This window comes from Drosophila grimshawi, unplaced genomic scaffold, assembly GCF_018153295.1.
Source record: "Drosophila grimshawi isolate 15287-2541.00 unplaced genomic scaffold, ASM1815329v1 contig_848, whole genome shotgun sequence".
Classification (NCBI taxonomy): Eukaryota; Metazoa; Arthropoda; class Insecta; order Diptera; family Drosophilidae; genus Drosophila; species Drosophila grimshawi.
In genome coordinates this window covers 4,904,952-4,919,064 of record NW_025063692.1, presented here as the reverse complement: position 1 = coordinate 4,919,064, position 14,113 = coordinate 4,904,952, and the positions used below count along the sequence as shown (strand labels likewise).

General features: G+C 39.6%; 1 protein-coding gene across 4 annotated transcripts; it reads left to right on the top strand.

The window, feature by feature from the left end:
- Window positions 1-3,969: 3,969 nt before the first annotated feature.
- LOC6566276 (coronin-7) lies at window positions 3,970-12,763 on the top strand. 4 transcript variants are annotated; one of them, XM_032738729.2, is made up of 14 exons: window positions 3,970-4,296; window positions 4,999-5,185; window positions 5,250-5,806; window positions 5,938-6,090; window positions 6,584-7,132; window positions 7,510-7,690; window positions 7,784-7,869; window positions 8,186-8,218; window positions 8,312-8,484; window positions 9,069-10,061; window positions 10,131-10,476; window positions 10,745-10,880; window positions 10,954-11,048; window positions 11,118-12,763. In XM_032738729.2, the coding sequence occupies exons 1-14, from the start codon at window positions 3,988-3,990 to the stop codon at window positions 11,208-11,210; spliced, it is 3,891 nt and encodes a 1,296-aa protein (XP_032594620.1). In that variant the 5' UTR covers window positions 3,970-3,987; the 3' UTR covers window positions 11,211-12,763. The 4 variants fall into 4 exon arrangements, with proteins under 4 accessions (XP_032594620.1, XP_032594621.1, XP_001992004.1 ...); XM_032738730.2 differs by lacking the exon at window positions 6,584-7,132; XM_001991968.3 differs by lacking the exon at window positions 8,186-8,218.
- The last annotated feature ends 1,350 nt before the right edge of the window (window positions 12,764-14,113 follow it).

The following is a 14,113-nucleotide window of genomic DNA, read 5'->3' as shown; positions in this document are numbered from 1 at the left end:
GCAGTTGGGGCGGCAGAGCAATCGATGGCACTATCGTTACGTTTCAATCGATATACATAGTGGTGCGCTTGGCAAGTCAGACGTGCTGTTGTGCAGCCCTGTTGTCGAATATTCGGTCACACTACGCAACTGATTTTAAATTAAATCATTGCTTCAAAAAATCTGTAGGATAACTGAAACTAAAATATGTGCGCAAAAATTATTTGCAAAAAGAATTTGCAAACAAATTCAGAGCTTAGCCATTAATATTTTAGATATTGTTCAGTAACATAAAATTGGAACGCCAGGCGATATATCGATAAGTGTACGAAGCGAGAAATCCAAGTAAAGGCTAAAATAAAACATCCTAACCATTAGCATCTGCATACATATCGAAAACTGTCCATCACATATATTGCACTCCTTTAGTTTTTCGCGCCCCATATCATAGAAAATAACTCGTGTCACGCTTTTAGTCCATCTCTAAGCAATCGGAAATCGACAAGAAATCGAGTCATACAAAAAATATAACATCGACTCATCGATGTCTGTGTTAAACAGCGGGCAATACAGCACCGAAAAAAAGCCGATGCAACATTTTTTACAATAAAAAAAGTAATAGAAATTGAGCGGTTGCATGTAAAAACTGATTGAAAAGGGCGTGCCAAAACACAGATTGTGAGTGCTTTTTTTCATGTTCGGTGATTTAATAAGTTACAAATTGCAAATGCATTCTTAAATTATTGTTTCCATCCTGCCTGTGTGTGTGTTGCGTGCTTGTGTGTGCAGCATTTCATTTTTTGCATGTTCCATATATGTGTGTGTGAGTGCGAGTTATGAGTGTGTGTATGTGATGAATCGGGTGCAAGCTGCTCCTTTGTTTGCAAGCTTCGTTGTTAGTGTTGTAGTTGTAGTAGTTAGTGTTGTAGTTGTCGCTGCCAGCGGCGCCAGTGTTAAAAAGGGTGTGTGCCGGCACTGAAAACAACAAAACAAGCTCAGCTCCTTTTGCTGCCACATCCGTTTTCTTGTTGTTGTTTTTTCGAGTGTTTCTTTTGATTGTATTTTTTTTTTCGCTGTGCCAATTAATTGCACGCACTTTGACTGTTAAAACTAACCAAAGTATAAAACCGTTAAGTACATGACAAATGCAGAAAAAATGTCAATAAATGCATATATGCATGTAACGACAGCAACAACAAACACAACAAGTAACGGTAACCACCACCAGGAGGTCACTTGCGCGCTCTGCCTTCTCCCTCACTCTGCTTGGGTGCCATAGTTTTGGTGGTGGTGGTGGTGGTGAAAAAACAGAAACAGCAAAAGAAAAACAGTTGCGCCCATATAAAGCTGCCGGACGTGCCGGCGTACCCGGTGCCGGTGTTTCCACCCACCCCCAACAAAGTATTTATCGGCTGCAGCAGCTCACTCAACACACACACACACACACACACAAAGTACACCCTGCCAAAAAGAGAGAGACACTCAGTTTGTGTTTTGCTCTTTCTCTCTCTCACTCGCTCGCTCTCTAGCGGATGCTGCCTGTCTGTCTGCCTGTCTATTTTGCTCTCCTGCAGGTTGGGCTCTGCACTTGTTTCTGCTTCTGCTGCTGCTGCTTCTTCTTTTGCTTCTACCTCCTTCTCGAGCTCATTTCTGCTTCATTTTCAATTCCCTTTTTGCCAATGTCCGCCTGCCGACGCCTGCCGCCACCACCCAGCTTCCGCCCAGTTGCTGCGTGTGTGTGTGTGTGTATGTGAGAGTGTGTGCGTGCAGTTTTCTATTCGCTATATATATATATATATATATATATATATGTGTGTATTTTTTTTTTCTAAATCACTTGACCCGATTACCTGGTGGCTGCATCACCACCACTACCACCATCAGCAGCAGACTTGGAGCGTCGTCAAGAGCCAAAGATGGTCATTTGTTTTGCCGCTTTCTAACGAACCAGTTGAATTTGCGCACGCGTCGTCAAAGTGAGCGCAACTCTGTCTTCTTTTTCTACCATTCTTCGTCGTAGTTGTTGTTGTTGTACGCGAATTGCTGTTGCTGTTCTCCAATACTGGCTGCACTTGAAAGGCGAAAAACAAAAAAAAAGCAAAAGATTTGATATGTAAGGAAAGAGACGCGTCACTTGTTCCGGCTCCAACTGCAACCAAAAAATACAAATTACAAGCTTGCATTCGTGTGTGTGTGTGTGTGTGTATGCGTGTGTTAGAAACTCACAAAAAATGAACAAATTTGGCCAAAAAATAAGCAAGCTAAATAGAGCTTAAACATAAAGTGCGAAAATCATAAATTAGAAAAAAATCTCAATATTAGCTATGTTAAATAGCTCTCTCTCTCTCGCTCTCTCTCTCTCTATTTATTGTGTTTGATGTCATTGTTCCTTTCGGAACACTTTTTAATGCATATGTTTTTAAATATGATTTTCAGCACTAACTTTACTTACACATATTTAGTATATATTGTGTATATGCATGTGTGTTTGTATGCCAGCTAAAAATGCTAGATAAAGTTTCATTTTGTAATTGGCTGGCGTATGAATCATTTGTTAATAATTAGCGCTTGAAATGCGATTCAAATCACAAATTCTATATAACAAATACTATATCATCAGACGTTTTTAAGTTCAACTCCTCATTATATGCATAAATACAATAGTTTTTTTATTATGCATGTATTATGTGTGTACATATACATATACATATATGTACATATTCACATATGTGCACACACACGTACACATGATAATTTATGAGGCGCGGCACTTGTTTTTATAACGCTTACAAGTGGTCAACACATGATTTAGCATCAAAAAAAAAAGAAAAGAAAAGAACGCCGGAGAAGGAGAAGAAGAAGGACAACAAAACATGAAAGCCAACCAACACACGTACAGACATATTTGCGTATGTGTTTTAAAAGCTTATCCGGCATCTGTGTGCAGTCGTCAATCCAATCGTTAATCGGCATTTGGCATTCTCCTCATCGCATCGCGTTTTTGTTTTTGTTTTTGTTTTTATTTGCTTTCTCTTTTCATGTGACAAACACGCAGCACTATGTGTGTTGGGTGTAGTCCTCAATAATTGTAGCCAAGTGCAGCAGCAACAACAACATCATGATCATCATCATCATCATCATCATCATCATCATCATCGTCGTCATCAGACAAGTCCAAGTAGCTAGCTGTCCGTTTCTCATTCCATTATACTTCTTGAAGTTTCTGCGTATGGTCTGATAGTTATTGTTGTTGTTGTTGAAATGTTGTGAGTAATGCTGCTCAAGTGTGGGCGTGTCACAGGCGGCTGTCATCATCAACAATCATATCACAAAAACTGCTTATCAATTGATATGTACGCGTATGCGTACCCTTGTGCATCTGTGTGTTTTATTTTTTGCGCTTCTGCTTTGTGTGTGTGTTTCTATTTGTGCGTTATTGTTTGCTGCAGTGCTGCCGGTTGTTGTTGACCGTATTCATAATATGGCTGGTTTTCAGCAAGAAAGCGGCTAGACCAGATTTTGAAGTAAAATAAGTAAAAACTAAATTATAACAGAAGACTAAATATCGAATTTGTGTGTGATTTTTATTTAATTGCTAAATGTATGCTGGGCATAATAAAGCCAAACTATATTTGGCGGGTTAAAAGCTAGAAGCGCAACACTAATGAACGGGTATGATTCACCGGCTGGACAGGCAATAATAGCTAAAAACTTTGCAATTTATAATCTCACCATAAAACATACTCATCGAATTTCACATTTGCAATTCTAGCCGTAAACATAAAGGAAAGTACATCGACCAACAAGAGAAGGAAAAGCAAATAAGCGAATTTTGTTGCGTGTGGAATTTAACAAAGAGTTGGAAAATTGAGACGATCGCTTCGAGCTGATTCTAAACACAGCAATTGGCTAGCATCGAACCAAAACAGACACACACATATATATATATATATATATATATATATAGACATATATATATATATATATAAATATATATATATATATATAATGGCCTGGCGCTTCAAGGCTTCGAAGTACAAAAATGCCGCGCCCATTGTGCCAAAAGCGGAGGCATGCGTCCGCGAAATCAGCGTTGGCAGCTATCAAACCTATGGCAACAATATTGCCGCATCTGGGGCATTTATGGCATTCAATTGGGAGCACACCGGTTCGAGTGTGGCCGTATTGCCACTTGACGATTGCGGCAGGAAGAGCAAGACAATGCCACTGCTGCACGGCCACACGGACACGGTGACAGATTTGAAATTCTCACCCTTTCACGATGGACTGTTGGCAACCGCTTCCCAAGATTGTCTGGTAAGTGTCAGCGAGACAGAGCAAGAGAATAACAAAAACACTTCCTGACTCCTTTTCAAATATGTAGTTAGTCCTTCACCAGTATGCCGGGTTGTCTGCTGGAGCTTTTAAAGCACAAACTTTTTAGCGCGAAAGCTTCAGCTTCACAAAAGCTCTTCAAACATATTTCTTATTTGTATTGGTTTCTGCATCTCTTTTGTTTATTGCGCTGGCGCAGCTTTGCTTATTCCATTTTTTGTTTTGTTTTTCGATTTAGCAATTTGTGTAGTCAAAAATGAAACATTTTTCGATGTTAACATTTAAAATTGTTATATTTCCTAGTATAATACATCAAATTAACTTTCCATATTTGCAAAAATAGTACAATCCTCACAAGAAATATTTTCAAATGTGTCCTTTTTAATTTGCAAGTTTAGGGAACTTATGAATACGTTTTGAGAAGTGAGAAAGTGAGAAAGAAGCGAAACATGACTTTTACTAACCGCTTTCAACGTATTTAAATTAATTTGTATATAAAAAAGGACAAAAATAATCGAAAAAAAATAATTGCACAATTTTTCTAATGTGCTATTTGCTTTGGAAATTTTCCCTTCAAATGGACAGAAAAATTCAATTCAATTTCTATGGCGAATACCAAACAATATATAACAAAAAATGAACATTTAAAAAAATATTAATACCAATTTCGTTTTGTTTGTGTAGGTAAAAATTTGGCACATACCCGAAAAGGGTTTGGAACAGTCGCTATCGGATCCGGAGGCAGTCTTCTCGCACAAGCAGCGACGTGTGGAGACAGTTGGTTTCCATCCCACGGCCGATGGCCTAATGTACTCAACAGCAGCCGGTTGTGTGGCACTTTTTGATATTGCGGCCCAGAAGGAAATATTCTGTGAGTAAAATCAATTTCTAATTTTATGTCTATATAAAAAAAAATTCTATTTGCGCCTGTGCAGCAAACAATGAGCACCCGGAAGTAATACAATCGGTCAGCTGGCGCGAGGATGGCACCGTCCTGGCCACCAGTTGCAAGGATAAATGTTTGCGCATCTTTGATCCACGGGCCGCTGGAACACCGATCCAGATGCAAACAGAATCGCATCAGAGCATTAAGGATTCGCGCGTCGTCTGGCTCGGCAATCAGACGCGCATTTTAACAACCGGTTTCGATGCGGCCCGTTTGCGTCAGGTGATCATACGGGATATACGCAACTTTAATACGCCGGAGAAGACATTGGAGCTGGATTGTTCGACGGGCATATTGATGCCGCTCTTCGATCCGGATACAAATATGTTATTCCTCGCCGGCAAGGGTGATACGACCATCAACTATCTGGAGATCACCGACAAGGATCCGTATTTAATTGAGGGTCTGCGGCACACCGGTGAGCAGACAAAGGGCGCCTGTTTGGTGCCAAAGCGTGCCCTCAAAGTCATGGAGGCGGAGGTGAATCGTGTGCTCCAGCTAACCTCCAACATGGTCATACCCATCATGTACCAGGTGCCACGCAAGGTGAGCTTCTCAATTCAACTGTGCTCAAAATAATTGTAGTGAATATCATATAATGTATATTTATTTTTTGATCATTTTTCTCTTCGATATATTTCCTCACACAACTCATTTTTGTATTGTTGTTGTTGCAGACTTATCGTGACTTTCATGCCGATCTATATCCCGAGACGATGGGCTACAAGACAGAGCTGATTGCCAGCGAATGGTTGAATGGCACCAATCAGGCAGTGCCCAAAATGAATTTGGATCCGGCGAAACGCGAACACGGCGATGAGCCCATTATCGTAAGTTTTCCAACACTAGAAGCGACAGATCTACATAAATCAATATAAGTCGATCAATCAATCAGCCTCAATCTTCTGCTTCATTACATGAAGTATGGAAAGTGCTGCTCCTCTGATTCGGTTTCGGTTTCCATCGAATCCATCGGTTTGCGGTTTAGTATTCAAATCGATTTGTCTTCAAAGCATTTCAATCTGCTTTGCAATTCGGTTTCGGTTTGAAATCGGCTCAGAACTCAGCTGCTTGCTATAGTTTATATAGATATGGGGACTTTTTTAAGGTTATCCATTTGATCACCCAGAAATCTGTAACATTAAATTTTCTTTTATATCCATAAGTATGTATTTACTTGGCTTGGTTCAGAAATTATTTAAAATGAAGCCAAGAATATATAATAGATAAGGGGGCTTTTGTACGGTTATCCAATTGATCAGCTGCTTATCAGCAACTCATCTTTAACACTATATATACAAATATATATATATATATATATAGATACATCGCGGCAATCTGAACGATTTCATCAAGAACATTGAGAACCAAAAAACCAAAAGCAAGAATCAGAATCTAAATCAATGTAAAATCGCCGCCGCAACATCGACCAAGCGCAACGACAACGAACACTTTGTATTGCAAGTGCGCAAGTGCAACAACGGCGAGGAGAAGAATGGCAATGAAAGTAATGCTGCCACCGCCACCAATGAGAAGCAACGCTCGGTGCATGCAACCACCGAGTGCAGTCTGAGCCAAAGTGAGCTAATACGCAAATTTGAGGCGAAATACAAGACAGACTCGGAGAAGGAGCCGCCCTGCCAGGTGGATGAGAAGGAATCGCCCACCGAGCACTCGACCGGCAGCAGTGAGGAAGCCTCCTCCTCGGCGGCGCTGGACACCAATTCGGCCAGTGGCAGTCACTCGCCGCCCAAGCCCATGCCGCGCACTTCGCGCAATAATTCGCTGCCGGAGGCAACAAGCTGCGATTCGGCTGGCGAGTGCAACACGCCACGTCCGCGTCCACGCACAACAGCAGCAGCTGCCTACAAGGTGCCACAGTGAAGCCTCTACCCTTTTTTTTTCGATTTTTTCTATTATTATTTTGTGTAGCTAATAAATTTTATGCAATTCAAGTTTCAGTTATGTAAAGTACTCACAGAGGAAAACGAAGTTTTATTTGTCGCATTTTTCAGTTTCTTGATTTCAATATCTGAGACTTGGAATCAGATTAGATTTGCTAGGCGAGCTCCTGTTTATTTTGAGTTGTAGTTGGATTTTATTTATGTAATCGCTGCTAGCAAAGTGAAAAGTAAATTATTGTTTGATTGAGATTCTATTTTATTTTCAACGATGATATTTATTTATTTTATATATATTTTTTGATATATATGGGTCGATGTTTTCATAATATTTTTGGTACTTCACAGCCACGCCTGGGCCCGAAACCCTTTTCCAGCAACACTGGCGACGTGTCCTTTGACAAGGTGTTTGCTGTGCCCGTAGCGCCTGGATCGCACGAGAATATATCGAATGTGGGACAGGATAATGGTAGTGATCTGTCGACCACTCAAGCCAAGCCCGATCTCATTGTCGAAATTGAAATCAAGAGTAAATATAACGAGTAGCGAATTCACAAAAAAAACGAGTGTTATTAATAACATTCTCTCTCTCTCTCTCTCTCTCTCTCTTTGTCTCTGGCAGAAAACCATGAAGGCGATACAAATGTGACTGGAAATGGCAATGGTAATGGTGTACAAAAGTCGTTGACCACATCGGAGCGCCGCAAGGTAAATAAATAAATAAATAAATATGTTGTATCAAGATTCTTTGTTTTGATTACCAACACTTTAATGTTTAAACTAATCTTTAACTCTTGTGTCAAAATTCCGTTTCTTCTCTCTTGTAATACCAAAACAAAAAACAAAAAAACAAATTCCAAATGTATCCTGCTAAACTAACACCCAAAACTACTACTCCTGCTCCTGTGTACTTATGTGCTTTCACACACATACACACACACACACACACACACACACTACTTGTCTACTTAATCTACCCCGAAACAACTGTGCAACAAACATCTACAACAACATCCATCTATAGTCTTCGGCTGACGATGATGAATCATCCGATAAGGTCTGCAAAAGGATGCTCTCAATTTGTAATATTAAATAGAAATGGCTCACACATAAATTTCTCTCTCTTTTCTCTCGCAATATTTCAATTTAGATATTCGAACAGAACTCGGAGTCATCGGAGAACTCAACGGAGGGCGAAGATCGCACCGATGCCGATTTGCGACGCTTCTCCGCGGTGCGCAGCAGCATTGCCGAGCGACGTCGCGTCTACGAGAGTCGATCCAAAAGCCAGGTGGACGAAAAGGCTCAATCGCCGGTGCCACTGTGAGTAACAAATTCGCAAACATATCAAACTAGTAAGCCAGCACCAGCACTAAATTCTGATTAGAATAGAGCTAACGGGTAAGCACTCGTTACTTATCGAATGCAACGAGTCTTAATCGAAGCACACAACTTAGTATTTGGCACGCAGTACAAAAAATTAATTTTAACTAACGAGTGCGCACTCGTTACGTTTTAAAAGCAATGAACTAGCGAGTAAGCGTACTCGTCATTAGTTTAAAATGCAACGATTTTCAGTCGACGATACACTACACTTAATAACTCAATAATTCAATCTCAACTAACACGAACTAACGAGTTACCACTCGTTACTTTTTTGGAATAAGTGTCAATCGAAACTCCAAACATAAGCGAGTTATTACCGCCTTTGTTTATAGACTCAAGCAGTCGCCTGTCACCTGTCGCCTTATAAGCTAACAAACTAACCTAAAACAAACGAGTTCATGAAAACCATATTTTAGTTGGGAGTAAAAAACTTTTGATTAAATTACAACTTGATTTGCAGTTAAGTTGATCCATTGTAGGCATTTTACGTGATCTTAACCAAATGATTTGCTTTCGTTTAGGCGTCGCGAGAGTTCCAAGGTGGAGCCGCTTAAGCCCAGCCAGCAGCTGATGAGCAGCAACAGCAGCAATGTTATGCCACAGGCGGCGGCAACAGCAGCCACCGGTGGTATTGACAGTAAACGCATTTCGGTGCCTGAAGGCAAACTGATGGAGGAGCATCGACAGCAGCGTGGCAATGGAACAACCGCGGCAGCTGGTGTTGGTCTTGGTGGTGCTGGTCTCAAGAAATCCGCCACGGAGGCGGCATTTAGTGCGGCATCCACGAAACGCACCTCGACCGTATTTGGCAAGGTGTCCAAGTTTCGGCATTTGAAGGGCACGCCCGGCCACAAATCGACACACATTGAGAATTTGCGCAACTTGAGCCGCCAGATACCGGGCGAATGCAATGGCTTCCATGCCAATCATGAGCGTGTCGCAGTGCCATTGTCTGGGCCCGGCGGAAAGATTGCCATCTTTGAGTTAAGTCGACCGGGCCGATTGGCGGATGGTGTGATTCCATCGCTGGTGAATGGCAGCAATATCATGGACTTCCAATGGGATCCGTTCGATGCCCAGCGTCTGGCCGTTGCCTGTGACGATGGCATTGTCAAGCTGTGGCGCATCGATGAGGGTGGCCTCAATGAGCCAACGAATGCGCCGCTGGGTGAACTGACTGCTCATTTGGACAAGATCTATTTTATACGTTTTCATCCATTGGCCGCCGATGTGCTGCTCACAGCTAGCTATGATATGACCATCAAACTGTGGGATTTACGCACCATGACCGAAAAATGCACACTCCACGGCCACACGGATCAGATATTCGATTTCGCTTGGAGCCCCTGCGGCAAACTGGGTGCCACCGTTTGCAAAGATGGCAAAATTCGCATCTACAATCCACGCAACGCCGATACACCCATTCTGGAGGGAAACGGACCAGTTGGCACCCGTGGGGCACGCATCACTTGGGCCCTGGAGGGTCATTACATTGTCTGCACCGGATTTGACAAGTCAGTACTAGCATATTTCCAATATATGTATATACTTCTCTATATATGACTCGGGATTTGTTGTTGCAGGGTCTCGGAGCGTCAGATTAGCGTGTATAATGCACAAAAATTGACGGCGCCACTAAATACGGCCAGTTTGGATGTGTCGCCATCAATATTGATTCCATACTATGATGAGGATAGCTCCACGCTGTTTGTCACCGGCAAGGGCGACTCGACAATCTATTGCTATGAGATCACCGATGAGGAACCGTACATTTGCCCGCTGTCGCATCATCGCTGCTCAACGCTGCATCAGGGACTGAGTTTCCTAACCAAGAACCACTGCGATGTGGCCAGCGTGGAGTTCTCCAAGGCATACAGGCTGACGAACACAACCATTGAGCCGCTCAGCTTCACTGTGCCACGCATTAAGGTATTTACCCCGCTTAATAACTATAAATTTAATTGCTCAATGTGCAAAGAGTTGCAAATTAAATTAGACACATTAAAAAGTGCATAAGTCAATTAAAATTTCAAATTAAAAACAAAAAAAGATAAGAAATAAAGATGAAATAAAGAAGAGATTCTTGCAATATAATTAAAATATATTCAACAACTGGGTTCAGATCTGGTCAGGGTATATCGTAGTCGAGCTCACTTGACTACAGCAGCATGCTCATTTGTTTTTCTTCTTCTTGCAGAGTGAACTGTTCCAGGATGACTTGTTTCCACCCACACGCATCACATGGAGCGCCACGCTGTCTGCCGATGATTGGTTTGACTGCAACGACAAGGCCGCTGCCAAAGTCAGCCTCAAGCCCGAGGGCATGGATACGCGTTAGTAGAATTCATCATCTGAATCTGATACTCCAGTTTAGTTACCCCCCTCTCAAAAACAACTCTCTTTTAGTGTCCTCCATACAACAAGTGCCAGCGCCAGTCAAGAAACCGGAACACTCGCAATTCGCCAGCAAATCTGAATATGAGATCAGCAAGCAACAGGAGGTTTGTACTGGCGTTATCTCTTCTCTCTATTAGAAAAATTGAGTATTTTGTTTGTTGGTTTTGTTGCAGATTCAGAAATCGGTTAGCGCGCGCATGGAGTACACAACCAAGTTGGAGCAGGATGACATGGAGGGTGTCGATGAGAACGAGTGGCAGGAGTAGTGCCAAGGATGCAGCGATGCCTCCTACACATAAGCTCTATATATTCTTAAATATACACAAACTCATAGATAAGTTTCAACTCGTATATATATATATATATACTAATATATATATACACAAACCGATACAGACACTCACACACACACATACATACATAACACACATACATACAGACAAACAGACCCGGCGCAGGGCTTATGGCTAGGCAATTTGTGGGGCTTTTGCTCTTCAACCATTCCCCCTCCACACACGAACCCACCCCACAGCGTGAGCAGGCTGGCTGTAAACGCTTTTTGGGCTCCAGCCATGTAAATAGCAAACGCGTCATAAACTGCTCGGTGCTAGAGAGAGACAGAGAGAGAGAGAGAGAGAGAGAAGAGGCAGATATAGTGTGAGAGAGAAACATATATTGGATGCACTGCTTGCTAACTGGTTGTGCCAATGTAAACCGCAGTTACTCCCACTCAACCCCCCCTCAACCCACTGCAGTTGCTCAATAATTTGCCAAATTACGATTGTTAAGGCGTATATACATATATATATATATTTATATATATATATATATATATATATATTGTTTGTGTTTATTTTGTATAAGTTCGTTCGTTCGTTTGTTTTTTTTTAATGTATTTTTATTATACATATTTATGTGTATCGTGTGCTTGTATTTTGTTTATTGTACACAAATTCTGTGTTTGATTTAAGTAGTTAGTCCAAAATTAGTTAAGCGTATTTTAACATTTTCAACAATTCATTTAATTTCGAGAGAGAGAGAGCGAGTTTGTGGCCATATATATTATGATCATAATGATGATCAGATCAGTAACAGAAGTTAGAAATGAGAAGAAGAATGTTTAATGTACAATTGTCTAATTGTATAGTATTTTTTATTTTTTTTTGTGTTTCTTGATGTTTTTTCTTCTTCTATTTTAGGAGTATTTTACCTCTCAGTATAGTTGTCATTTATGCTCATGCAGTTTGTAGCAAAGCAAAGCTCTCTAAATTTTATATATACTTTTGGTTAGTAAATCTCTCTCGATGGGAGCACAACCTCCTGAGCCGGGCCCAAAAACACACAGACAGACAACAAAAAGAACACACACACACACAAACAACTCCATACATTATGTATTTTATATCATATATAGAGAACAAAACAAGAATTCATTTGTTTTTTGTTTTCTTTTATTTTTTGTCAAGCACATTTTTTTTTCACATTCACCAAAATGTTTTTTTTTTTTTTTGTTTTTTTGATTATTGGGTTTTAACAAAAACTCTTCTAGTCTTTGTCTTTAGATACAAAACAAACTTCGTTGCTTCCTTTAAGCGATCCAAAAATCGTTTCATGATTCATGATACATACATACATACATACAAAAAAGGGGGGCGTCCCCCGCTCCCCTAATTTTCGAAAGTAACAAGAACAAGAAAAACAAAAAACAAAAAAAAAACATAGACTGTACTGAAAACTGAGACGTTTATGCGTAAGCCAATCAAGCGAGTATTTTTGTTAAATCAAGAACAACAACAAAAACAAAAACGAAACCAAGAAAATAAAACAAAAATGTAACAACTAAAAACAAAGCAGAATCAAATAAAAAAACAAAACAAAAACAACTAACTAAATGAGAAAAGACAACATCAAAAGAAAACAACTGAAAACAATTCCAAAATGTTGAACGAAAAGACTTAAATCGCATCGTTGCCATTTACAAACACATTTTTTTACTGTGGCAGCAAAAATTAAATTCAAAATGCTCCATAAGACTATATATATATATATATATAGACCGATACCGATACCGATGAAAACAGCATAAAACCGTCATTTATGTGGAACACACACATATTGTATTTGTGTACTTGCAATAGTCTGGCATGGCATATTACTATATATACAAAAATACATATATATATATATATATACAGCTATATAGTAGTAAATTTTGTATACAACAATACTATATAGTACTATATATATTTTGTATACGGAACAACAACAACAAAAATGACAACAAATTTTGACTGATTGACAATTTTAATTGACCAATAGAGCCTAGCCTAAAGCTATATATATTGATATAGAAATAAGTCACAACAACCACAATAATATTCAAATCAATAAACGATGCATTTATGAGTGCGCTAATACACACACACACAAACACACACACACACACACACAGACAACAAAACAGCTATTTCCAATATTCGCAACTTTTCTATCGATATTAAACTGTTCAACTCTTAATACTTATTATATATGCATACCTATACAAAATCAAAAAAGAACATCATACCCAATATGTATACTACTATATTACATATATATATATATATATACATCTACATATGTAGCATATAGCATGATCTTAAACAAAATGAAAACCCAAATGTATTGAAAGAAATTCGATTATTCCAAGCAACATTCGACTTGATGTTTAGCCATTTGAGACCACTGTGCATGGTGCGGTGTACAGTGGGTCTGCAATGTGTATTGTATTATTTACATTCTTGTTTACACTCGTCGATACACTAACAACCAACAAGCAAACAATAACTATAATAATTATTATTATATATATTAATCGCTCTCGATATATTTATATACATACATATATATTTTGTATACTTACATAGTGCATAGTGCTGATGCTGGATACTGATTAGCCATATACACATACAACATACATAACATATTTACAAAACAGGTATACATTTCTTTATATATATATATATACATATATATATATATATCAAGAAAGTGCGAATGATTTAGAACGTACGTTTAGCAATGCAAAACGAGCTGATGAAAGCCAGCGAAATGATAGAAACCGATAAAGCAAGAAAAAATAAAAGAAAAGAAAAGTAAACAGGAAAGAGGAAATAAAAACAAAAAGAGA